The sequence below is a fragment of the Leptopilina heterotoma genome, unplaced genomic scaffold (assembly GCF_015476425.1).
Source record: "Leptopilina heterotoma isolate Lh14 unplaced genomic scaffold, ASM1547642v1 Lhet_107, whole genome shotgun sequence".
Classification (NCBI taxonomy): domain Eukaryota; kingdom Metazoa; phylum Arthropoda; class Insecta; order Hymenoptera; family Figitidae; genus Leptopilina; species Leptopilina heterotoma.
This window is the reverse complement of record NW_025110824.1, coordinates 488,983-516,489: the sequence shown is the minus strand read 5'-3', so window position 1 is coordinate 516,489 and position 27,507 is coordinate 488,983. Positions and strand designations below refer to the sequence as shown.

At 29.2% G+C, this 27,507-nt stretch overlaps 2 protein-coding genes across 2 annotated transcripts in view; one reads left to right on the top strand and one right to left on the bottom strand.

The window, feature by feature from the left end:
- Window positions 1–14,186, bottom strand: part of LOC122502430 (integrator complex subunit 8) — a 59,553-nt gene extending 45,367 nt beyond the window's left edge. Inside the window, exons 1-4 of the mRNA XM_043612480.1 lie at window positions 13,929–14,186; window positions 13,225–13,642; window positions 12,918–13,155; window positions 12,616–12,852 (exon numbers count right to left, since the gene is read on the bottom strand). Coding sequence (XP_043468415.1) covers window positions 12,616–12,852; window positions 12,918–13,155; window positions 13,225–13,642; window positions 13,929–14,046 — 1,011 coding nt within the window. The 5' untranslated portion in view covers window positions 14,047–14,186. The remainder of the gene's footprint in view (window positions 1–12,615; window positions 12,853–12,917; window positions 13,156–13,224; window positions 13,643–13,928) is intronic.
- A 917-nt stretch (window positions 14,187–15,103) lies between these two features.
- On the top strand, window positions 15,104–26,628 carry LOC122502437 (ADAM 17-like protease). The gene is made up of 13 exons (XM_043612489.1): window positions 15,104–15,292; window positions 15,391–15,529; window positions 15,633–15,733; window positions 15,850–15,971; window positions 16,071–16,221; window positions 17,982–18,175; window positions 18,253–18,447; window positions 18,583–18,721; window positions 18,782–18,936; window positions 19,009–19,089; window positions 19,217–19,664; window positions 25,907–26,022; window positions 26,132–26,628. The coding sequence occupies exons 1-13, from the start codon at window positions 15,232–15,234 to the stop codon at window positions 26,435–26,437; spliced, it is 2,208 nt and encodes a 735-aa protein (XP_043468424.1). The 5' UTR covers window positions 15,104–15,231; the 3' UTR covers window positions 26,438–26,628.
- The last annotated feature ends 879 nt before the right edge of the window (window positions 26,629–27,507 follow it).

Sequence of the window (27,507 nt, the reverse complement as noted above, 5' to 3'; positions counted from 1 at the left end):
TTTTTTTAAACTGAAATTCCAACCCCCGGGAGCAGGTGTAAGGGGGTGGTAGCGGGAAAATGGCCGATGAAAAAAAATTTTCATGGTCTTATTCGGTTTCAGCGACCCCAAAAACATGGGGATAGGGGGGTGTGACCTCTTGGTTTTGACTTTTTTATTTTTTTGTGTGCCTGTGGAATTGTTAGTTAAAAGTATGTGTTTAGAACAATTGTACGTTTAATAAATCAGGAAATTAAAACTCACACATTTCACAAGAAAATTAATAGTTTATTTAATTATTCACTGATTTTCGTTGATAGGAACAATTTTGTGTTGAAAAATGTTTAGCGACAAGTGAGAATAATTATTATAGAAAAATGATCAAATAAGTAAGCAAATGTTTTAGAAAGAATATTGTGAAAATTGAGAACTCCACTCTGGAAGGTTCGTAAGAGAGCCTTGCAAGCGGCGGTTGCACTCAGAGTTGCCTGCAAGGGTGAAAATGATTCTGGTCTTACGAACGCGGTTTAACTATCCAGAGTGAAAGGCATTGTTTTATATCAAAAGTGAAAAAAGCTCGTTAATAGTAACTCTTAAATTAGATATTGAGAAAATGTAGCTGCACTTTAATTGCTCTTAGAAATGAAAGATAAAGTTGTTACGGAAAGGGACGCTACCGATTTTCCGTACAAAATCTTAGAAAACGACTTTTCGATAAGAAAGGCGGAAAAAGACTGATTCAATGGAAAGCGTCCTTTTCTCAAGAGACGCCAAAAAGGTTGCAAAAAAAAGGGGGGAAAGGAAAAGAGTATGTACATTTCAAAAAATGTTAAGATCAATGTTTCCTAAAAAGGTTCCTTAACTTGCTTATAAGTCCAGATGTGGTTACCTAGGACCTTAGCAGGCAATGTCATAAAAGTGTAGACTCGCTCCCAAGTTCAGAAATTATGTTTTAGAAGGAAACATAATTTTCTACAAAATTCTAAGATTTGAAAATATTTCAATTTTAATTTTTAGTGAATGATTTTACACACTCTTAACATTTCCGCCCGCCTTCGTCTATTTAATTGACGAACAAACTTTTAGAGAGAATCTACTTTGATAGGCAAGAGACATAATTTTGTTATCGGTCGCTTGAGTGTTGTAGTTTGAGTTTTTACAGTAAAAACTCTAGCATGACCGTCTTTCCCTGGATGAGCTTCGAGAATGCGACCAAGAGGCCACTTGGAAGGTGGGTATCGCTCGTCGATGATAAGTACCAGACATCCTGGCTTGATTGAGTCCGTAGCTTGATTCCATTTGCTTGTTGTCTGGTAACGTTGAAGGCATTCTTTAGACCATTTTGTCCAGAGGCTGTCCAGCATTTGTCGTAGTAGTTGCCATCGTGATAGTCTTGCAGTGTTGAGATCTTCCAAATTTGGTTCAGGGATTGTGGAGAGTGCTTCACCAATAAGAAAGTGACCTGGTGTAAGAACGTTAAGATCATCAGGATCTTCGGTGAGTGGAGACAGTGGTCGAGAGTTAAGGACAGCTTCAACCTGTGATAAGAATGTGCTCATTTCTTCATAGGTGAGACGATGATCACCTATGACTCGTCGAAGATGATGCTTGACCGATTTGACCCCAGCTTCCCAGTGTCCGCCGAAGTGTGGTGCTGCAGGTGGGTTGAATGACCATTGTGTTCCATCTTTAGCTAGAAGTGCTGATAAGGCTCCAAGTTGCTTAGATGATGATGAAAACAAGGCTCGTAATTCTGAATCGGCGCCAATCAGCGTGGTTCCGCAATCGCTTCTCAAAGTTGCGCAAATTCCTCTTCGTGCAGTAAAGCGTTTGTAGGCTGCGATGAAGGCATCAGAGCTGTAGTCAGTCACGATTTCCAAATGAATAGCAGATGTTGCTTGACAGATGAATAAGGATATATAGGCCTTATAAGTGCGTGCGTTTTTTCCTTTCCAAGTTTTGAGAAGAATAGGTCCAGCATAATCAACGCCGGAATGAAGAAAGGCACGAGCTGGAGTAACGCGATGCATTGGTAGTTGACCCATTAGTTGAGTGCTGCGAGCTTGACGAAATCTGACACATTTAACACATTTTCTGATGAATGAACTGATAGGAACTCTTCCTCCTAGTATCCAAAATTCATTTTTGATGTAGGTGAGTGTTAGTTGAGTGCCTCCATGAAGAGTGCGTTGGTGAGCGTTAGAGATGATCAATTGAGTAAATGGTGATTCACGAGGCAAGATGACAGGATGTTTGGCTTCAAATGGAAGAAAAGATGCGTTTAATCTTCCTCCAAGTCGAATTAAATTGTGAGAGTCGATGAATGGAGTCAAGCGAGCAATTGGGCAATTTGACGACACTGCTTCTCCTTTTAACAGCAATGTTCTTTCCTTTTTAAAGACGTCTTGTTGTGTGACTCGAGCCCAAAAATATTTTGCGTCGTTGAGTTCCTTTGGAGAGATTGGCGAGTCAAGAATGTTAGTTGACTTTTTCCGAAGAATGAGAAGAAACCGCTTACATAGTGCAGTCACTCGAAGTAGTTTGTTGAGATCTGAATATTTATTAATCAGATTGCAAAAGGATTCTTTTTCAGCTGCCACAGCTTCCGGAACAATGACGTTGGTTGAGATTGGACGTTCTTCAAGACTCTCAGTGACACTAGGGACAGCAAAATTGTTAGGCCAAGTCTCGGAAGAATGTTGTAACCACTCAGGTCCAGTCCACCAACTCGAGCATTCAGCAAGTTGAGTTGAAGAGAGACCTCGAGTAGCTAAATCAGCAGGGTTTTCTTTACCGGGAATGAAATGCCACTTGGCAGTTGGTAGAGTTTCCTGAATGAAGCAAACTCTATTATGAACAAAGTCCTTCCAACGAGATGGGTGGTTGTTGATCCAGGTGTAGGTGATTGCTGAGTCTGTCCAGATGTGAACCGGAACTTTGTCCAATTCTAAGGCTTGTTGAATATGTTGCACTAGCTTGGTTCCTAGAACAGCAGCTGACAATTCTAATCTCGGAATTGTTAACCGCTTGATGGGAGCAACTTTGGTTTTTGCGCAGATGAGGTTAGTTCTTGTGTCTCCTTGGTGATCAACAGCTCGTATGTAGATGGCGGCAGCAAGAGCATGCTGAGATGCATCACAAAATGCATGGATTTCGATGGTGCATGATGATGTAATTCCAAGCCAGCGTGGGAATGATAAGGTGTCGATTGATTGTAGTTGTTGAATGAAGATGTTCCATTTTTCAATGTGAGATGATGGTAGCTGATCATCCCAACCCAGTTTGAGTGTCCAGAGATCTTGGATGAAAAGTTTAGCTGATATCATGACAGGAGATAATAATCCGAGAGGATCGTAAAGCTTGGCAATTGTTGATAGTGTTGATCGTTTCGTCACTTTAGTTTGTGTTGTCATCGTTGAAGTAAAATGGAAGGTATCACTTGAAGGATTCCAATTCATTCCGAGAGCATGGACCATTTCTGTAGAGGATTGATCAATGGACACTGTTTTTTGTCGGATTTGTTTTTCTGTAGGTAAGCTTTGGAGCGTTGTTGACTCATTGCTTATCCATTTTTGGAGAGGAAAACCGCCCGCCATGCACAGGTTGTTAACTTGATCAACCGTTGATTGAGCTTCCGAGATTGAGTGCGCTCCACCAAACATGTCATCAACATACCTTCCTTTGGTGAGAGTAGGGACTGCTAACGGATATTTCGATCCTTCATCCTCGATAAGTTGCTGGATTGTTCGGAGAGCAAGAAATGGAGCACATGCTTGTCCGTAGGTGACAGTTGTCAGCTGATAATCGATGATGTTGTCTGGAGAATCACCCCACACAATTCTTTGAAGGTCACGATCATCAGGATGCACTTCAATTTGTCGATACATTTTTTCAATGTCACAAATAAAAACAAATCGATATTGCCGGAACCAGAGAAGCACATCAATGATGTCAATTTGAAGCTTCGCTCCTGTCAGGACGATATCGTTGAGAGAAATTCCGCTGATAGTTATTTTTGATCCATTAAAAACAACTCGAAATTTTGTAGAGATACTGCTCAGTCGAATTACACCGTGATGAGGAAGATAATAAATGCCAGTGCGCGGATCATCACTGCTCACTGAGATAGGCTGCATGTGATTTAGATTTTCGTACTCCTTGATAAATTCACAGTAAGCTTTTTTTAGAGCAGGATCAGTTTTCATTTTTGTAATTAATCTCATTAAGATTCTAACAGCAGCATTTCTTGAATTTCCAAGAAGTGATGTTGGTTTTTTGAGAGGAATTCGTACGACGTATTTTCCATTGGGCTTTCTGCTATGAGTTGACTTGAAATGATCCTCGCATTGTTGATCTTCAGTAGATAGAGAGAATTTTTTCGATGTTGGTATTTCATCTAATTTCCAAAATTTTTGAAGTAAGTCGTAAAGCTCTTCATCAATAGAAATGTGATAGCTATGTTGTGAAGGTGCAGTTGGTGATGATTCAGACGGACCAAATAAGATCCAACCGAAGATTGTAGCTTGAGCAGTTGGAGAAGAAGGAGGCCCACGACGAAGTCCTTCTTCGAGAATTAAGCCGTAATAATCGGCTCCAATAATTATGTCGATCTCACTTGATGAAGCGATGTCAGGATCTGCTAGTTGAAGATTGTTAAGATGAGTCCATTGATCCGTTTTCATGTTTGTTGATGCAAATCGAGCAGTTAATTTTGGAAGAATGTATGTCATCATTTTTAATTCTGTCTTAGATTGGAAGTAGGGAGTTAAGTTGATGGAGACGATGCCACGAGTCCGACCGGCTTTGACAGCACCGATTCCTATTAATGGAACAGAAGTATTTTGACGTGGAAGTTTTAAATTTTGCACGAGTTTCTCTGAAACAAAAGAGATCTGAGATCCTGGATCCACCAGAGCTCTGACTTTAAATTTTTCTCCTTGATCTGATGAGACGATCACTTGAATAGTAGCGAGGATTGTTCGAGATGGTGAAGATGTTTGATGTGCAGCAGCAAGGTTTACTTGGGCAATTGATTCTGAAGCTGGAGGTTTGTTGTTTTCAGTTGCCAAATTGGCAGTGTTGTCTGAGTCATCAGCTCGGTGAATGGAAGTGTGATGCTTTTTTCCACACTTCATACATCGCCTTGTAGATCGGCAATCCGTAGCACGATGTTGTCCGAGGCAATTAAAACAAAGTCTATGCTTCTTTATGAGTTCTGTTCTATCTTTCGTAGATTTATTTTGGTATTCAGGGCATTTTGCAGCATAGTGATCAGAAGAACAAATAGTGCATTTGTTTGAAGGGTTTGAACTTTCGGTAGAAACATGAGCTTTAACCGGCTGTTGCTGAGATGATCCCGATTTTTGAGATTTTTCAACAGCTTTTAGAGTCAAGAGTCTAGTTAATAAGTATTCAAGAAATCGACTCCATGATGGAGGTTCTTGAGAGGAGCCAAGATGTTGCTCCCAGTCTTTGATAGATTCAGGATCTAATTTTCGAACTGATGTAAATACAAGAATATCGTCCCAAGATTCAACTGGTCGACCGAGAGTCTCGAGAGAGCGATAAATTTGAGTCACAGTTGAATACATATTTTCGAGTTCAGCAGATGATTCCTTGGTTATGCGTTTAATAGCAAAGAGAGATTGCAATGCGGAGTTAACTAATAAACGTTTATTTTCATAAAATGAGACTAAAGCATCCCAAGCTTTCTGAAAATTGTCGCTCGTCAAGGTCGTGTTTTTTAATAGATGAGAAGCAGTACCAGTAAGGCTTTGTTTTAGATAGTGAAGTTTCCAAACAGGTGTCAGATTAGTGTTTGATAAGACCATAGAATCAAATAAATCCTTAAACTGTAACCAATCGCTGGGAGATCCGTCAAAAGTGGGAAGACTCAAGTATGGTAACCGAGGACCATGATTGAAACTATTTGGAAATGTCGACGCTTGTGAATTTGATTGAATAGACGGAGAGCGAGATTCCTTTCTAAGCCGTTCGAACATGGTGTCCATTGTTTCTAAAGCTTCGAGATATGCTTCCCGAGTCGTTAGAAATAATTTATCTTTAAAATATGGCAAACGTAAGATGTAGTCTTTATCCCGGGAACTTAATTGACGAATAGCGAGTTTAATCGCATCGTTTTTTATATTGAACTTGCTCCACTCTTCTTTAAGAACACTCCGACGCGTTTCAATTCGATGTGAAGACACATTAGACACTCCGATGCTTGTAAGATTATTAACGGCACTCGCGATAAAATCCATGTGTGACTTCTGATCGTCGATATGATTCTTGATATGTTTCACTCTCATTTTTCGTTTGTTAATTAAATCACTTGTTTCACAAAGAAGAAATTCACTGAACTCTTTATCCGGCTCGAAGGACCAAAAAATGTTTAGAACAATTGTACGTTTAATAAATCAGGAAATTAAAACTCACACATTTCACAAGAAAATTAATAGTTTATTTAATTATTCACTGATTTTCGTTGATAGGAACAATTTTGTGTTGAAAAATGTTTAGCGACAAGTGAGAATAATTATTATAGAAAAATGATCAAATAAGTAAGCAAATGTTTTAGAAAGAATATTGTGAAAATTGAGAACTCCACTCTGGAAGGTTCGTAAGAGAGCCTTGCAAGCGGCGGTTGCACTCAGAGTTGCCTGCAAGGGTGAAAATGATTCTGGTCTTACGAACGCGGTTTAACTATCCAGAGTGAAAGGCATTGTTTTATATCAAAAGTGAAAAAAGCTCGTTAATAGTAACTCTTAAATTAGATATTGAGAAAATGTAGCTGCACTTTAATTGCTCTTAGAAATGAAAGATAAAGTTGTTACGGAAAGGGACGCTACCGATTTTCCGTACAAAATCTTAGAAAACGACTTTTCGATAAGAAAGGCGGAAAAAGACTGATTCAATGGAAGGCGTCCTTTTCTCAAGAGACGCCAAAAAGGTTGCAAAAAAAAGGGGGGAAAGGAAAAGAGTATGTACATTTCAAAAAATGTTAAGATCAATGTTTCCTAAAAAGGTTCCTTAACTTGCTTATAAGTCCAGATGTGGTTACCTAGGACCTTAGCAGGCAATGTCATAAAAGTGTAGACTCGCTCCCAAGTTCAGAAATTATGTTTTAGAAGGAAACATAATTTTCTACAAAATTCTAAGATTTGAAAATATTTCAATTTTAATTTTTAGTGAATGATTTTACACACTCTTAACAGTATGAATATTCAGATTTTTTTAAAAATTGAAAATCATAGAAGACACCCTTTCATTTTTTTGACTCGCATATGTAGAAAAAAATAAACTAAAAATTCATACTAAAATTTATAATTATCTCTTATTAATACTACAAATTTTTACACTTTCACAAAATGTGGTGTCATATCCACAAAAATTGAAATAAAAAAAAATCCTACGTACTCGACTGCTACATGTATCCCAGATCCCAGATTAAGAAAATATTTCGATTCTGGTTCTAGCTCAAACCTTAAACAGAAAACTTGCACGCCGATTTGCAAGTGAAGGTCACCTGTTTCTCCCTCTACATGAGATTATACGAAGTGTAATATTATATCAATAACAAATTTTACAAGTTAAAAGTACAATAAATAAATCCCTTTAAACCGATTCCTGTTTACTTTATTTCTTCTGTGTAAAAGAAATTTATGAAAAACAGGTAGAAATTGTGCTGCAAAGGTGTCACTCCCCCTTAATATGTAGAGGAGACTGGGGCGAAAGGTTAAATTTTGCATAAATGATTTTTTTTAGACAATATAATCCACTTAGATGCAAATATTTATATATCAATATTGTAAGGCAACTTGTCCTCTACAACTTTCAATAAAAAAGTTTCTGATATTTTCGCATAAAATACATGTTTTGTTCTTTTTTGAAAATTTTGTTTTTTTTTAACTTTTCGCCCCATGCTGGGGCGAAAAGTTAAATGGCTGGGGCTAAATGTTAAATTATATTTTTAGCCTACTAAAACTATTTTCTGATAGGTGTTAAGTAGTGGATAAGTTAAAGTTTACGTAAACAAGTATTAAAGTGGATTGGTACTTTTATGCCCTTAAATTCCAAACCAATTCCGTTTTTGTCCGCAATCTTAATGAATTCCTTTTCTATTGTTAAATTGATAATTTCTATCTAATTCAATTCTCTGTAACCACGTGACCAGAGTCTGAATTTACTTTAATGCCATTTAAGGGAATCATTTTTTGTGGAGTTAATGCCATTTAATTAACATTGAATTCTTTAAAGGGGATTCAAATCCTGGTCACGTGGTTACAGAGAATTGAATTGGATAGAAATTATCAATTTAATAATAGAAAAGGAATTCATTAAGATTGCGGACAAAAACGGAATTGGTTTGGAATTTAAGAGCATAAAAGTGCCAATCCACTTTAATTCACCCCTTATTACTGGGTTAGTTAATAAAAGATCTGTGTTTATTTAACAAAAGCTTTAGAACAGTTATAAAGTTAATAAATTGAAATTTAAAAAAAGAAATTTTTTTTGGTTTATTTCATGGGAACGGTCTTGTTTTTTGACAGAATAAACCCAAAAAAACGAAAAATGTAAAAAACATTTTTAACAACATGTAAAAATACATTTAACTTTTCGCCCCAGGGTGCATTTTTGGCTTTAACAACAAATATAAAAAATCTGACTAAAGATATTTAGCAAATACCTTTAGGTATCTCTTCAGGGGACCCAAATAAGGACCTGAAAAAATCACGATGAGAATAAATTCAAAAAATATACTTAAAAGTTGATATTTTCTTTAAACGAAAAAATTTTGAAAAGTAGGGTGAAAACAAACTTTAAATATGGACACCACAAAAATGAACAGAATGTCACATAACTCCGGACATTTATTTAGAGTGATAACACCCTTCTATAATTAAAATTGCAATGCTCTAACTATTTCCGTTCGAAAGATAATGAATTTTAACTGTTTTCACAGTTTAACCTTTCGCCCCAGTCTCCCCTATTCAATTATTATCTACATTTTTAAATAAAATTCATTTTTTAATCAATTTTTATTAAAAAATTTTACGAGAATTAAGTTATTTAAACCGAAAAATAATTTATTGAATAATTCAATGTTTCTTAAAAATTTTGTTATTTATTACATCCTCATAGAGGAAGTATTGTAATACCAAAATTTTTCGAGTTCAATTTTTTGACATATCTTTATGTTATTTGACCTCAGGAGTTCAAAAATCACATTTTTAAAAAATGTAATTCCGTATGTGTGTGTGTGTGTGTATGTGTGTGTAAACATCACATTTTCATAAATTTTCATAAATAATCTCTAGAATGTTAGGACACCTATAAATGTTTTCCTCTAATTTTGTAGAGTTTTTTTAGACGCATCTTTTGAGCCCTTATTGAACATTTTTTGTCCATATTAACCGGAGATATTAAACTTTCAAAAATAAAAAATTTTGGAAAATAAGACTTTTTTGAAAATTTTGTTGAAAAATATAGAAGTAACTTTAAAATTATCGTTACCAAACTTGTAGAGCATTAAAAAACGCTTCAATTAACCTATTTTTTAACCTAATTCGATCATAAATTTCGAAATTAGTGGCATTTTAAAAACCAAAAATTGTGGAAAATCACATTTTCTCAACTTCTTTGTTTGGAAATTTTTGTTTAACTATTAAACTATTATAACTGTCTTGTAGAGTATTTAAAGATGTATTAATTGACCTAATATTTAATCACATTTACCATATTTATAAAAAGTCATTCATATATTTCTATTATTATTATGTCTATGAGGAAGCAAAGTGTTCATGAAATGAGCACCAAAATTGTAAAAATTATTGTGAAGAAATTTATAAAAATTTTGTAAATAAATGAATTCCTTTGAATTTTTTATGTTATTATGTTTGCTTAGAATTTTATCAAAATTTGTTTTAAATAAATGAATTCTTTAGGAAATTTTTATTAAAATAGGAGATATTGAAAATCACTGAATTGAGGAGAATTTTTGAAAATAACTGAATTTCGGAAAAGAATTTTATTATTTATAAAGATAATTAAAATTTTAAAGAGAATTTTTTTTTTAATTTTTGAACGTAATTGAATTTCGGCAAAGAATTTTATTACTTTTGAAAATAGTTGAATTTCTGCAATCATTTGTAACTTTTCTCCAAAATTCAATTTTTTAGTGTTTTTAACTAAAATTCTTCTATAAGAATTTGAATTATTAAAATTATTTCAAAAATCTAAGTTCTTTAAAATTTCTAATTAAATTCATTACAAATTAAAATTTTATAAATAAATTTCAAATTGTAACCTTTTGAAGTTCATCTATTTATGAAAATTGTAAACGCAACTCTTTTAAAATTCAATTAATTTTGAAATATTTTAATAAAATTATTTATGATATTAATAGAATATTAATTTTGACTTATGTGGAATGTCTTGTATTCATTTTTAAAAAAAAACCTTTTTAATTATATTGACAAGTTAGAACGCGATTTGTATGTTTTAACGAATTTGGTAAGATATTTTTAATCATATTTATTAGTTTATATTAGTACAAAATATTGTTTTCAGACCTTTATAAATATTGAAGTGTTTTTTTATTGTTTAAATAAATTTAGCCTGATGAGGTTGGTATTAATTAAACTGTGGAAGCATATAACTCTTATCACCCCCTAAAATTATTATCTATATTAACCCTTGGGCAGGCAAGGGGTCCATTGGACCCTGCTCTCTGTTGGTTAAATTTAAAATATCAATGATATTTTTATACTTTAATGCATTAAAATTCAAAATATAATAAAAAGCAAACCAAATATATAAAGTTCTACGTTTTCTTAATTCACAGAAGCATCTAAATTTAACAGGTTCCAATGAACCTCGCTTGCCCGCTAACGTAATTTTTTCAGCTTACTCGCCCAAGGGTTAATAATCGTTGTAATAATTGAATTTTTTCGAAAAATATTATTAAAAAATTTTTAAGAATTGAATTCTTTCCTGAAATGTTGTTAAAATTGTATTACAAATAATTGGATTTTTGCAAAGAATTTTACTATTGATTAATATAATTGAATTTCTTCCAAAAAATTTATTAAAATTTTAGAAAATATTTTCATTCAATTGTAATTTTTGCAAAAGAAGGTTATATGGACTCATTATTATCTAGAATACATATATATATGTACATTAAATTCTGATCATATGTTCAGATGTATGTGTGTGTATGTCACAAAATATTGTGTACAAATTATCTCAGACACGTTTTAATGGACTGTCCTGCAATTTTGTAGGTTCATTGCAGTCATTAATACCTGAAATCTGACACAAGGATTTCCGAATATCCTAAATCGAAATTTAAATTGACATGAAAACGAATCGATTGATTTATATAAAGTATACATTTTATCAAAATTTATAAAATTAATCGCTATTTATATTTTTCACAAAAAATTCCAATTTCGTACTTTTTGAAATTTTTAATAAAAAATTAAGCAATTGGTATACAGTTGAGGCCTTGGATCGAATAACTCGCCCGACGCTCGGAGGCACGCGCTAATGCCAGTCAGTGAGCAGTGAGTGGCCCAGAGGTGCTCACTGCTCACTGACTGGCATTAGCGCATTCCTCCTAGCGTCGGGCGAGTTATTCGATCCAAGGCCTCAGTTTATAATGAATTAAGAAAGAAATTTAATTCTTTCGTGAAATTGTTTTGAATATAATTGAATTTTTGCTAAAAATTTTACTATTGATAAATATAATTGACTTTTTTCGAAAAATTTATTAAAATTTTAGAAAATAATTGAATTTTTTCAAAAAATATTATTAAATTTTTTTTTAAAATTGAATTCTTTCATGAAATGTGACGCGTTCCCAAGAAAGGTACCTAAGAAGGAAAAAATTTGAGGTTATGTTTTAAATTTTTCGAGTAAAAATACAGAAAGAGAATCAATTATTAATTAAAAATTGTTGGTTTTCAAGTTTTCATTATATTCAAAATATTCAATTAATATTGGTTTAAAATTCAAATAATTAAAAATGAACTTTTAATCAAGATAAATCTAACTCGAACCCAACCTATAATTCGTTTGCTTCTTAGGGACCTTTCTTCATGTCGCGTCACAAATGTTATTAAAATTGTATTAAAAATAATTAAATTCTTGCAAGAAATTTTACTATTTATAAAAATGATTGAATTCTTACGAACAATGTTATTATTTATGAAGATAATTGAATTCTTGCGAAGAATTTTATTAGATTTTTTTTAAATTAATAAACAAGAATAACTAATTAGTAAATTAGTTAATAATTGAATACTTTTTAAGTTTGAATCTGAAATTTATTATTCAAAAATTCATAGTTGATAGTTCTTCAAGAATGAAGTTATTTAAAAAGAAATTATTGTCAGAAATAGAATAAATTGAAGCTTTTGAATTAGAATTCGTGGTAATTTTCTAATTTATGCGGCAAACAAAAAATACACCAAAATTAAAAATTTTCTTATGAATTCTAAAAATTAAATTTTTTCCTGAATTCCTGATCTGTGTCAACCCTGAAATTGAATGTTTTTCTAGCATTTTTGATTAAATTCCCTCACTTAAAATCTGAAATTCCCTAATATTATTAATATTATTATTATTTACCATGAATTGATCTTTCACAGAAGAAAGTAACTGTTGAGTGAGACTTGGCTTAATACTTTCAACAGAAACATGACAAGCAAGGCAACATCCTTCTAGCCATTCCTTTTTCACTTTGCAGTAAACCAAATTCCCCGAATTGTCCAATATTTGAAAGAGATTATTTGCTTGAGAAATATGATGATTAGCATTTTGATATTCTTCCCGAAGTAGGTAAAATATTGCCAGATCATAATGTATCTGAAAAAAATTTAAATCACCCAATGTTATTCTTTACTATATATTGTTAAGAATTTTCCACATACCTGACATTTAAATTCTTCTGCGGTTATACTGATCATATTGTTCCAATTTTGTTTTATTTCCGTACTGTCTTCTGTCAACATTTGAAAAGTATTTACAGATAAAACCTTTGGCTTCATATCGTCCAAATGAAGAACAGCATTTAATGCATTCAACGAAGTCGAAACATTTCCCTCCAATTTCCTCACAATATCGTCAGTCAAACCAGGTGAAATGAACGCTGAATCTTGAATTCCTAAACTAAATTTCAAATCGAAATTAAAAAATTATTTGTTATTTAAATTTAATAATAAAGTAATTTTTTCTTACTTGTGAAGAAATTGTTGCTTCGATTGTCTATTATTTAATGCGCGGAAAATAATCGCCCTCAAATGCCATCTGTGATAGAGGACAATTGTGAACAAAAGTTGATCTGAAATTGTTGTCAATTGATAGTCTGGAATTCCTGGAATTTCCACAATTGCGTCCGATGTGATAAAAAATAAATCCTGCAGTAAATTTACTTGTAGGGGCAATGGCAATTTTTTCTCGATTATATCTAAATCCCATTGTAAATAAGCGGCCACTTTGAGTGATAAAATTTTTAGTGCAAGATTTTTGTGTGTCCAATTTGGTGTTATATTTGATATCGTGTCAATTGATTCTCCGTCAATTATTTTTATTTCCGGATCTTTGTGTTCATTGTTTATTGTCATAAATTTGATAATTAGATCAGTTGGCGAAGGATCTGCAAAAATATTCACATTTATTATTAAAATCGAAAAAAGATTTCTAATGTAAGAAAAATTTCAAATTTCATTTCAAGTTAAATAATTTTCAGCAATTTTTAAACTTTGGAAAGATTTGAAGGTTAGGTTTCACACTTAATCGCAAATTCTGCGAAATAACTTTTAGAAATTATTTTTATGTTTATTGCATTAAAAATTGTTAAAAGTAATTCAAATACCTGAAATATTTTCAATAAAAACCAAGCAAATAAGATTATAAAGCGACACTTAACCCACTGAACTTACCTGGTGAAGGTTTCGAGATATGTTTTTCCAATAAGGATGGATTTAAAAGAAATTCGAACCATAATATTGTATCGGGCGATATAGGAACAGTTCCTGGTCTCAAAAGATCGACATCCATTGTTAAAAATGTTGAATAAAATTAAAAAAATAAAGTTGAAACAAAAACCCCTACCCCCTCCGAAAATCTTTTGTTGATCAACATAACCTCCAAATTTCAGTTGCGTCAAAGCAGCTAAGTGTCACGTCCCAGGTTAGGTACAATTTAATTTTAAGAGAGGGCGAACTTGTTCTTGCTTTGACTACTGAAGTAGTCACCTGGCAGGTAGGAAATTAGGCGGTTGAATTCAAATAATAAAATATATTTCACTCTGTTTTATTTAAAAGAAGGTAAATTGTTTAATTATAAATTAACAGTCTTGATTAAGTCCTTTAATTTTAACAATATTGAACTTATAATTTCGTTCACAAGAAATACGTCTGATTAGAAGAAGAGTAAGAATTGATCTGCTTTGGCCTTCAAAAGCCACTTGAAACCCTTGCTGAACTCCCCCTCTAAGGCCCTTCTAAGAGAAAGTGGGGATAAGGGTACAGTCACACGATCTAATGCATCTGCATGATGCATGCATGCAGAAACATTTGACCGTTCACACCTCATTTTTCGCTTTCGGAAAATCAGATTTCTGGCGGGATATTTAAAATTGATTAAAATTTTAACGTGCAACGTGCGCATTTCCTAGTCTACTCTCAAAAGATTTACTAAGAAAAATATAGAAACTGAATTTTCTGTTGCGTTCTATTTTTAGAATCTTTGGACAGGCGACTTAAAATGAATCCTTTGTATATCTCGAGTTTATGTTTACTTCCAAATTTTAGAGTTGTTTAATAGAAAGAGGCTTCAAGAGTTCTTTGAAATTGTATAATATTATATTATGTTTGAGATATAATTTCATTTATAATTGGAGTTTAGTTTAAATAATGAATTTTAAATAATATAAATAGTGAAAATAAAGAATATAATAAATTATAATTTATAATTTATAATTGTAATTTTGCAAAATATGATTAATTATTAATTATTTATATTTGATTTTGAATCTTCCCGCGTTTTACCATTAGGGTAGAGTTCTCAGCAAAGTTTTCGTATTTCTGTTGTTAGAATATGAAAGTGGCGTTATTTACATTGTTAAATTCGACGATAACGTCACATAAGCAGCGCAGCAATTGTTGTGATGTGACTTGTGACCTGATGACAATGAGTTGATAACTCTAAGTGTCAAAGTTTTTCAAGTTTATTTTTCTCAAAATGAGATCGTGTTCAGTATTTTTAGTCTTAATACCACTATTTCCACTCTTCCAATTTACAGGTAAATGAAAAAACGGTTGTCAAACAACTTTTACTGTCTGTAAAAAGAAATGATTATATTAAGTATATGACGTGACACAAATTAATAATTATTTACAGCAAGTCTTCATAGAAATTTAAAATATTACGAAACACTCGAGATTTCTCAACTAGATCATAGAATAGTGAAAAGAGGCACTCAACACAGTAATCATCCTTATAATAAAATAAGCGAAATTGAATTTCATACACATGGAAGGTAATTAACGCTCTTTGTTATTGAGACTTTTCTTTACTTTTTCATTTTGCCGTAAAGACGAATTTTTTATTATAATACTAAATATAATGTAACTGTTTTCTAGACATTTTCGATTAATTTTAACTCCGAGACGTGAAGTTATACACTCTAATTTCAAGGTGTATGAAGTCGATGGCGATGGGAAAGAAACAAGTGTTCACTTAGGTATAGTAATATTTTTTTCATATTTTATTTATTTAGTATTTAGTAAATAAATGCCCTTTAGTACAAATAGTACTTAAAATAATAAGAATAAATACATTTTGTAAAATTATTTTCAGATCATGACAATTTTTACCATGGTCGAGTATTTGGAGAAATTGATTCTCACGCACAGATTCATATCGACGATGGAGTTCTCACGGGAACTGTTACTGTTCCTGATGAGACTTTTCATATTGAAGTAAAATAAAAATAATATTTAATAATATTTAGTAATTTAATTATTTATTTTAGCATACTTTTCACTTTTTTCGTAAAAAAATGAACTTTTTAATTTTAGCCATCCTGGAGGCATCTTCCCCACTTGGATAACAAATCGATGATAGTTTACAAGGCGTCGGATGTAAAATTAAGTTGGGAACATTTTGAAAATGGAGAAGGACACACGCATAGTGCTCCGAAAACATGTGGTTACGTTAAAGAAAAATCAGGTACTATTAATCTTCATGACTAAAATCAGTACAAATAGTCACCATATAAACATATGGCATCAAAAAATTGCGATTATTAAATAGAAATCATGTACATTTTTTTTATCTATTTCTACAAAATCTGAATTTTCTTAAGAATTGTCATTAACAAATAGGACATTATGCAAATTTTTTTCAACTTTATAAATAATATTTAACATTCTGTTAAATATTTTAACATTTTTTTTATAAATAAAGAACAGAAAATATATAATTTTCATTTGTAAGAGAAAATTTTATAACAAAACTTTTATTTTTTTATAGTAAAAATTAAAAAAGTTTATATGATCTTGATTTGGCAATCATTATTATTATTATTTTTAGTTTTATACAAGATTATGTTTTTTTTTTTAAAAGTAAAAAAAATGGCATAATTTCTCTTTCTTAATCACAATTTTTGAACAATATTCAAAGTTTTCATCGAAAATGAAGAAAAAAGCCGATTTTCTATTTTTAAAATGTTTATAATTTGTACTATATTTGTTTATAATTTCAAAACTTGGTACAACTATCATAAAAATTATTACTTATAAATTATTTAATAAATAATTTTACTTAATTATTTCAAAATTAATTGGATTTTAAAAGAGTTGCCTTTATGATTTTCATAAATAGATGAACTTCAAAATTTTTTAATATATATTTGATTGATTAATAAAAATAACGGATTTGTAAAGAATTTTAGTTAAAAACACTTAAAAAATATTGAATTTTGGAGAAGTTACAAATGATTGCAAAAATTCAATTATTTTCAAAAATAATAAAATTCTTCTCCGAAATTTAATTTTTTTCTAAAATTTTAATAAAATTCTTATCCAAATTTCAAATATTCTCAAAAGTTTTCCTCAATTCAATGATTTTCAATAGGGTAAACTAAACAGTAGTCGGCCACCTCTAAATTTTGAATAACTACAAATCCATATGAGATAAAAACAATTTTTTTTGCTAAACGCTTATACTATTATTGTTAATGACCCTATACATTTGTAATCGAAAAAAATATTTTTAAAGGTTTTTGAGCCGGTGGCCGACCATTGTCTGGTTTACCCTATCTACTATTTTTAATAAAATTTTCCAAAAGAATTCAATTATTTAAAAAAGATTTTGATAAGATTCTACGCAAACATTTATTTACAATAATAATAATTTCACAGGAATTCAATTATTTACAAAGTTTTTCAAAATTTCTTCGCAATAATTTAATTCTTGGAAATTAATTTTTTTGGAAAAGTTTAATTGATTTTCTTTTTGAAATGATTTGTAGTTTTTATTTTCTAATATATGTTTAATTGAAAAATTTCCGAATAATTGAAATTTCGTAAAATTGAATTGTAAACAAATGGATTTGAAAATTTTCAAAGAACTTTTTCAAAAATATTAAAAATATTTGGTTTAAAGAAGGATATCAGTTAAAAATTCTAGAAAATAATAATTAAATTATGCAACTTTTTGTGATTAATTTGTAAAAAAAAATTATAATTTCGTTAAAAATTGTGATTAAAAAACAGAAATTACACAAAAATTTTGTTATTCGTAATATAAAATATAATTATAATTATATTGAATGATATTATACTGAAAATTATCTTTATAAATGAGTAGCAAAATTCTTGGCCGAAATTAAATTATTTTCAAAAATTTGAATAAATTTCAATTACATTTATATTGAATATTAGGTATTATAATGAATTATGAAGTTATAAGATTGAAATTATTTGTAGATATTCCCGAAGAAGAATTGGAAATTGACGTGACAATTGAGGAAGAAAATGACAATCGAAGAAGAAAAAAGAGGCAAACTGAAACCTACGAATATACACCAACAAAAACACGTTGCCCTCTTTTACTCGTAGCCGATTACAGATTCTATCAGGAAATGGGAGCAAGCAGTACCAAAACAACAATTAATTATTTGGTTCGTCTCGTGTAATTTTTTATTTCAAATTTTTTCCGTTGATAAATTAAGAGAAGAAAATTTCGTTTTACTTGCAGATAAGTTTAATCGATCGAGTGCACAAAATATACAATGACACTCTCTGGCAGGATCGTCAAGAGCAAGACGGATTCAAAGGAATGGGATTTGTTATTAAAAAAATAGTCGTTCACAGTGAGCCTACTCGTGTTCGAGGGGGTGAAACGCATTACAATATGGTGAAAGAAAAATGGGATGTTCGCACACTTCTTGAAGTAAATTTTATTAATTTTACACTTCTATTATTTATGTAAATAGAAAGTTCTAAATTAAAATGGAACCAAATGACGATTTAATACCCAAAATCGGTTCTAAATTTTACAGTGATAACAAAATATTCTGTTTTCAAGGTATTTAGCAGAGAATACAGTCACAAGGATTTTTGCTTGGCTCATTTGTTTACTGATCTAAAATTCGAAGGTGGAATCTTGGGATTAGCATATGTTGGTTCACCACGCAGAAATTCTGTCGGTGGAATTTGCACTCCTGGTGAGTTGATAATAAAAAATACTTGAAAATTAGAATTAATTGCACATTTATGTTTTGTAGAGTACTTTAAAAATGGCTACACTCTGTATCTTAATTCCGGTTTGAGCTCGAGTAGAAATCATTATGGACAACGAGTAATAACTCGAGAAGCGGACCTAGTGACTGCCCATGAATTCGGGCACAATTGGGGTTCAGAACACGATCCTGACATTACGGTATTTATAATTGTAATTAAAAATCTTTCTCCTATTATTGCTCAAATTAAAGATTGCTTTCTTTTTAAATAGGAATGCAGTCCAAGCGCTAGTCAGGGCGGCTCGTACTTAATGTATACCTACAGCGTCAGTGGTTACGACGTGAACAACAAGGTATAAATTATGTAATTAAAAACAGATAAAATCGTTAAAACTCATTAAAAAATAATTGAATTACTACGAAGATTTTGTAATATTTATAAAATATTAATATTGAATGATTAAAAAAAATTATTTTCAGCGTTTCTCGCCGTGCAGTTTGCGATCGATTCGAAAAGTTCTACAAGCGAAAAGTGGAAGATGTTTTTCGGAACCCGAGGAATCGTTCTGCGGAAATTTACGCGTCGAAGGCGATGAGGAATGTGATGCTGGTCTCTTGGGAACAGAAGACAATGACGCGTGTTGCGATAAAAATTGTAAATTACGCCGTCATCAAGGCGCAGTTTGCAGTGACAAAAATTCGCCATGTTGTCAAAATTGCATTTACATGCAACAAGGAACGAAATGTCGAGAAGCTCAATACGCCACATGTGAACAGGAGTCGCGTTGCACTGGAGCGACAAGTGAATGCCCCCGATCGCCACCGATGAAAGATGGTACCGGTTGTCTCGAAAGAGGACAATGTAGATTGGGAAAATGCGTTCCCTATTGCGAAACGCAGGGTCTACAGAGTTGCATGTGCGATACAAGTAAGACATTTTTTCATAATCAATTACAATTACGTCGCATCATCATTCAAGATCAGATTTCCAGACAACATTTTTACTTTTTCCCTGACTCTCAAAATTATTAGATACTCAAAAAAATTATCATTTATTTACATTTATTTACGAATTTCTTTAACTGTCAAATTATTCGAAAATTATTTTTCCATAGGAATTAAGATTTTCAAAAATTTCAAATTCAAACCTTTTTGAAATTCAACAACTTCTATTATTATAAAGCATGAAACATCGATTACTTCATGTTTAATAGTAATTAAAGATGACCAAGTAATAAAATCATTATTTTATATTATAAGAATATTCTTACTCTAACTTCTTCAAAATTATTTTCATCATTTAAATTCAATTATTATTTTCTAGAATTTTTATATGAAATTCTTCTTTAAATCTATTATTTTTCATAATTTTTGACAATGTTCTTTGAGAATTTTCCAATCCATTTGTTTACAATTTAATTTTATGAAATTTCGATTATTCGGAAATTCTTCAATTAAATATAATATGTTAGAAAATAAAAACTTGTAATAATTTCAAAACAAAATTCAATTAAACTTTAAAAAAATTAATTCTACATCTAAATGATTGGGTTCTTTTGACGAATTTTAATAAAATTTTTAAGAATAATTACTTTTTTAGAGGCATTTGATTAAAATTGTATTAAAAATAATTAAAATTCTGCTGAGTTTTATTATTTATGAAAATAATTAAATTATTGCGAAGAAATTTATAAAAAAAATTGATAATCAGTGAAATATTTATTATTTATGAAAATAATTAAATGTTTGAGTAGAATTTGATTAAACGTTTTATTAAATAATTAAGTTCTTTAGAAAAATTTTATTCAAATAGTAGATATTGAAAATCAATTTTTGACAATTTTTGAAAAAGTTTTTTGAAAATTTTCAAATCCATTTGTTTTTAATTAAATTTTACGAAATTTCGATTGTTCGGAAATTCTTCAATTAAAATTAGAATATAAAAACTTCAAATCCTAATTTAAAAAAATCAATTAAACTTTAAAATAATTTAATTTCTAAGAACTGTTAATTAAACGTGTGAAAAATTAAGAATTTAAAAGATTTTAATTTGAAACCGTTTCAAAACTCAATTACTTCTAAAAATTTATGCTGTAATGCTTTTAATTTTCAATTATTATCTAAAATTTCATCTGAAATTCATTTTTAAATCAATTTTTATTAGAAAATTCTACGAAAACACAATTTTTTTAATTATAAAAATAAATAATTTAATAAGTGATTAAATGTTTCATAAAATTGAATTCTTGTAAAGAATTTGATCAACAAATTTTTAAATAATTGAATTCCTTTGACGAATTTTAATAACATTTTTAAATATAATTACATTTTTAGAAAAATTGGATTAAAATTTGATTAAAAATAATTGAAATTCTGCGAAGAGTTTTATTAATTATGAAAATAATTGAATTCATAAAAAGAATTTCATTATTTATGAAAATGAAAATAATTGAATCCCTGTAAAAAAATGTATTATTTATTAAAATAATTGAATTATTGCGAAGAAAGTTATAAAAAAATTTGTAAATAATTGAATTCCTGTGAAATTTTTCTTATTTATGAAAATAACTTAATTATTGTTTGCTTCGAATTTTATCAAAATTTTTTTTAAATAATTGAATTCTTTAGGAAAATTTTATTAAAATAGTAGATGTTCAAAAACATTGAATTGAGAAATATTTTTTAAAATAATTGGAATTTTATTGAAATTTCTGAAGATAATTGAATTTTGGAGTAGACTTTTATTATGTATAAAGATAACACAAGTCAACATGAAATTTGCGCCTGACATTTAAGATAGTTTTTATGATAGATTTATCGACTGATATGAGGAAAACAATTATATTTTATCAAAAAGTTTGTTTTTGTAGATAGGAGAACTTTTTTACCATATTTTTGAAAATTTATGATTTTCTGAATGAAATGATCAATCAAAAATCTGTAAAGTACGTAATAAAACATACTTTACAGATTTTTGATTGACCATTTCATGAGTATTTCATGATTATGGATATGCAAAATAAATATATGTTTTAAATTTTATTAAAAAATGGTGTCTGTGCAGCATTTCATTGGAAAGCGTCTCGTTTCAGGATTCCATGGCCAGACAACTGACGTCCTTAATTTTTGATCTGGAAGAAAATGAAAATGTTGTCATTTTCTATACAGCAACAGCTATCGACACACATATAGGATTTTTTTATATTACTTACTTTTATTTTTATCAACAATTTTGTGAATTTTTTTTTGTTTGAAAATTGGCACTTTTTTGTTCAATCACGCACCATTTTGCAAAAAGTCAAAATATCGAAAAAATCCTACGTGTGTCGATAGCTGTTGATGTATAGAAAATGACAATATTTTGGTTTTTCTCCAAATCAAAAATTGAGGACGTTAGTTGTCCGGCCATGGAACCCTAAAAAAACAGACGCCTTCCAATAAAATGCTGCACATTATATAAACCCAGGCTTTTTTAGTGGTTTTAACTTTAATTCTGCCGTGTGATATAAAAACTTAGTTAACTGACATTTTGGTGAAAAATGAGTTTTTGGTATCAATGAACTCGTAAGAAAAAACTGCGTCTAATAGTTATAGTTTAAATTTTTTTTGCAAATTATTGTTTGTAAAAAATTAATATTAAAAATCTAAGAAATTGCAGAAAATGAAGGAATATTTGATAAAAAGTTAAGGAAAGGACTTTGCGTAGTCCAAAAAACAAACGAGGCTACGAGCTCGAATGTATGATTTGAAGGAAAAACTTAGTTAAAGGCATTTGTGTGTTTTTTGTATCAAATAAGTAGTCGAGTCTGAGCGTTGGATTTGAAATAAAAACTTTGCATCTGCAACGCTTGCAATTACCTAAGTTATTCCGTCAAAAAGTCAGTCGAGACAGAGCCGAACGACTACTTAACTGCATTCGGCTAAACTCGGTTTATCCTCGGGTCGCAAGCAGCAAGCAGCCGTCCCCTTACCACATGACGTCATTGTCAGTTAGGTAAGTTTTTCCATCAAATCGGAGGACCGAGCTCGCGTACATTTTTGTTGAGCAACTTTGCAAAGGACTTTACCTAACTTTTTACTTCATATTTGCATTCGGAAAAACACGCAAGTGCATTTTTTCATATAATTTGTTTAAATAATTAATTTTTTATTTCATAATTAAATAGAGCACCATCATTATACCCAGTATGTGAAGTTGAATTGAACAATTTTTTAATTTTTATTAGGGTTCTGAAAGCAAACAGTTTTTCCTTATTTTCTCGTTTCGATATAAATGTCAGTTAACTAAGTTTTTATTTCAAACGGCAGAATTCTATCATTTATTTGTGGAAATTGTAAACGCAACTCTTTTAAAATTTAATTAATTTTGAAATATTAAAATAAATTTATTCATTTAATTTTTAATTGAAAATAAAACTGAGAAGTTTAAAAGATTTTTATAAAATAAAGCGAAGAAAAATTTTATTTATTTTGATTTACCAATCATGTTTTTTTATCAAATCTTTAGTTTTTCTTGGAAAAAGAGTTTTTGTAATTTCTGTTTTTCAATCACAATTTTTAATGAAATTATAATTTTTTTTAGAAATTATTAATGAAAAAAGTTTGCATATAATGTCTATTATTTCATAATTTATTTTTCTTTTCTTTGAAAAAGAAGAAAAAAGACGTATTATATTTGGACCATTTATATTTCTCCATCACAATTTTTTAACAAATTTTCCGGTTTTGTTTAGTAATAAAATAAAAAAAAATTTGCATAATTTCTATTTATTTATCACAATTTTTAACAAAATCTCAGGTATATCTATGTTTTTAAAAAGAGTTAAAAACTTTGTTGAATTTCTATTTTTTAATTGAAAATTTAATTGAGGATTTTAAGACTTTTATAACATAATGGAAAAAAATCTTCCTAATTTTGATTTATCAATCACATTGTTTTTATTAAATTTTAGTAGGTGGGTCAGAACTTCTCAAACGGATCAACTAAAACTAAAAATTTTTCTTTTTGAACCAAAATAGTTTTTTTTTGACACTTTATAAGGTTAAGAAGAATCCCTAAAAATATTAAGCCAAAAAAAAATTTTTTGTAAAAGTTATTAACAATTGAATTTTTTAGTACTGCTAAATTAACAAATTTTTTTCTCGAGTTCCAGTTGACGGATTTTAAAATAAAATATGGGGTTTTTTCGTCTTGAATTGCACTATTTGAATATATTTTTTGTTTTTAAATTTTTTTATTTTTTATATAATTTGTTTATAAAATGTTAATAAACAAATATGTTCTTCACGTCCTAACAAAAAAAATTAAAATTGTATTCTATTCCTTAAATGTCTGCGAGTGTAAAACCGTTTTGAAAAAAATGAGCCTCAATTAGAAAAAAAGTTATTAATTAAAAACTGCAGCTGTGTAGAGCTTTATATGACGTTAAACTCGCCCCGCGCACATTGACATTTTTTACAACTTACTGTTCAAACTTGTCTGGAACTTACAAATTTTATCTGATTTTCATGGGATTGGTCTTAAATTAAAAAGGATAAAATATTTAATAGATTCTTCTAAACAAATTTTTTGATTTTTAAATTGTTTATATTTTTTTGTTATTCAAAGTTAACAATTTACAATATTTTTCGAAAAAATCATGTTTATTTTTTAATTTTTTCATTGCTGATGATTGGAATCAATTGAAATTAGTCCAGCATGACCACCAGACAAATAATAATGTATAATACAATTTATTTAAATTGTTGCAAACAATGTTAATTAACAAATAGATAACTGTGGTTCTTTTTTATAAAAAAAAATTTCTTTTGCAGACAAATTTATGTTTATTTAAGTAATCTATGTCGATTTTGGTAAAAAATTATTTTGAATTGAAAAATTACCATTGTTATTGACAATTATTATGAACAATAATAAAGTTTCTTTGACATTTGTAAACATTTTAGGCATTTTTTAAACATACATAAAATGTTTGTATAATATGTACATTCTTTCAAAAACTTTAAAAATTTATTAGCACAAACAATTACATTTGTTATAAACAAATTATTTACTTTTTAAACAAATAAATGGCTTATTTCTGCAAAAAGAAAAACTATTTTTCTTATTTTAACGAGTTTAAAGTCATGTAAAGCTCTACTTGATTATTGATAACTAGATATGTAATTATTGTTCATAATTATGATTCTTAATAACAATGGTAATTTTTAAATTAAAAATAATTTTTTACCAAAATCGACATAGATTACTTAAATAAACATAAATTTGTCTGAAAAAAAAAAAATTTTTATAAAAAAGAACCAAAGTTATCTATTTGTTAATTAACATTGTTTGCAACAAATTAAAAAAATTGTATTATGCATTATTATTTGACTGCTGGTCATGCTAGACTAATTTAAATTGATTTAAATCATTTGCAATGAAAAAATAAAAAAATAAACATGATTTTTTTTAAAATGTTGTAAATTGTTAACTTTGAGTAACAAAAAAAATATAAACAATTTAAAATTCAAAAATTGGTTTAGAGGGATCTCTTAGAAATTTCATATACCCTTTAATTTAAGACCAAGCCCATCAAAATCCGATAAAATTTGTTAGTTCCAGACAGGTTTGAACAGTAAGTTGTAAAGAATGCCAATGTGCGCGGGGCGAGTTTAACGTCATATAAAGCTCTACACAGCTGCAGTTTTTAATTAATAACTTTTTTTCTAATTAAGGCTCATTTTTTTCGAAACGGTTTTACAGTCGGAGACATTTAAGGAATATAATAGAATTTTAATTTTTCTGTTAGGACGTGAAGAACAAATTTGTTTATTAACATTTTATAAACAAATTATATAAAAAATTATAAAAAATAAAAAAATTTAAAAAAAAATATATTCAAATAGTTAATTTAGCAGTACTAAAAAATTCAATTGTTAATAACTTATACAAACAATTTTTTTTTTGGCTTAATATTTTTAGGAATTTTTCTTAACCTTATAAAGTGTCAAAAAAAACTATTTTGGTTCAAAAAGAAAATTTTTTAGTTTTAGGTGATCCGTTTGAGAAATTTTGACCCAGGTATTTTTCCATAATTTCTACTTCTTTATCGCAAATTCGCAATATATTTTTGTAATTAATAAATTCGTTATGTTCGTAAATAAATTGATATTCGTTTCTGTTTACAGTTTCAGAAGCTTGCAAGAGATGCTGCAGAATGAGTTTGAATGAAACATGTTTTCCGATCGATCCACAAGATATTTTACCCGACGGCACTCCTTGCATTCAAGGCTTTTGTAATAAGGTAAAATAATTTCGAGAATTTTTTATTACATTTTTAAAAATATTTTTAGAACTTTTTGATTAGAATTTTCTTATCTGGTTAGAAATTTTAATAATTTTCATCTTTTAAGGGTGTTTGTGAAAAGACAATTCAAGACGTTGTAGAGAGATTTTGGGATATTATTGAAGACATTAATATCAATAAAGTTATAAGATTTTTGAAGGACAATATTGTTGGGGCGGTTATCATAAGCACTGCTTTGATTTGGATTCCGTCAAGTTGTGTAATAAGTTACATTGATCGTCGAAGAGTGAAAGAGAATGAGAAAAAGTGGCGCTGGAAAAATACTGATGAACTAATTCATCCGGAAGAACGGCGACAAGTCATTTATGTTGGTTTACCACGTCGAGTACAACACGCGACTCAACAAACTTAATAATAACAGAAAATTAATTTTATTTTCAAACAAAGATACTAGTCAGACAAAGTAATTTATATTTACATTATTTAATTTGTTAATTTTTTTTCACATTTACCACAAATACGTGGGGTGAATATTAATTGCCAGTTACTAAAAGTTTTACTAATTTTTAATTTTATTTATACGGTGCTTACAAATATTTTTTTTACCATTTCAAGTTACTTAACTATTTTATTTTGGTTTTTAACGTTTACTTTTTAACGTTTTATTTTTTACAATTTTTAATTTTAATTTCTAACTCTTGTTACTTACTACTTGTTGCTCATTCTATTGAAATAGTACATTATAAAATTTTAGTATTAAAATTTTTATTCTGTTTTTATATACAATTTACTATCATTTTATGCAAAAACGTTTTTAGACTGATTTTTTAAAACATTTTCTATTATTTTGAATGTTTTTTACATTTATTATTATTAAATATAAATTAAGTAATTATTAATAACTTAATTAAGAGAAATAATTATCTTCAGCAAGTAATAAGGATTTTTAGTAAAATTATTATTTATCTGAAAGATTACTGTGCCAGTCATTTTTAATTAAAATTAAATTTACAAGGTGCTTTTGATTGAATTTTAAAAAATGATTTACTTTAATTAATTTAATCATTTGTGATGAAAACTGTTTGGGTTGAAATAATAATAAATAGTGAAGATACTGAATCTGAACCAATGAAACAAATACCATTATTTATAAAAATATTAATGAAAAATTGTACAAAGATTGTGAACCAATTATTAAAAGTTGTAATATAAATAAATATTAATAATAATAAATGATTAATAATTTATAATTATTAACAAATGAAATTTTCTATTTTTCGTTTTCAATTAATGAGTTTTCAATTTTCGAGTAAATCAAACAAAAATTACGTTGGTGATCGGAGAAATGTAAATAATGCGCCCCTTCCGCTTTGATAACAATCTGATACTTTTTTTTTAATTGTTCTCTTGATAGAAAAAAAGATTAAAACTGACGATGATCTGAAGATTTTAATCAGCTCACATAATTTTTTGTTCGATTTT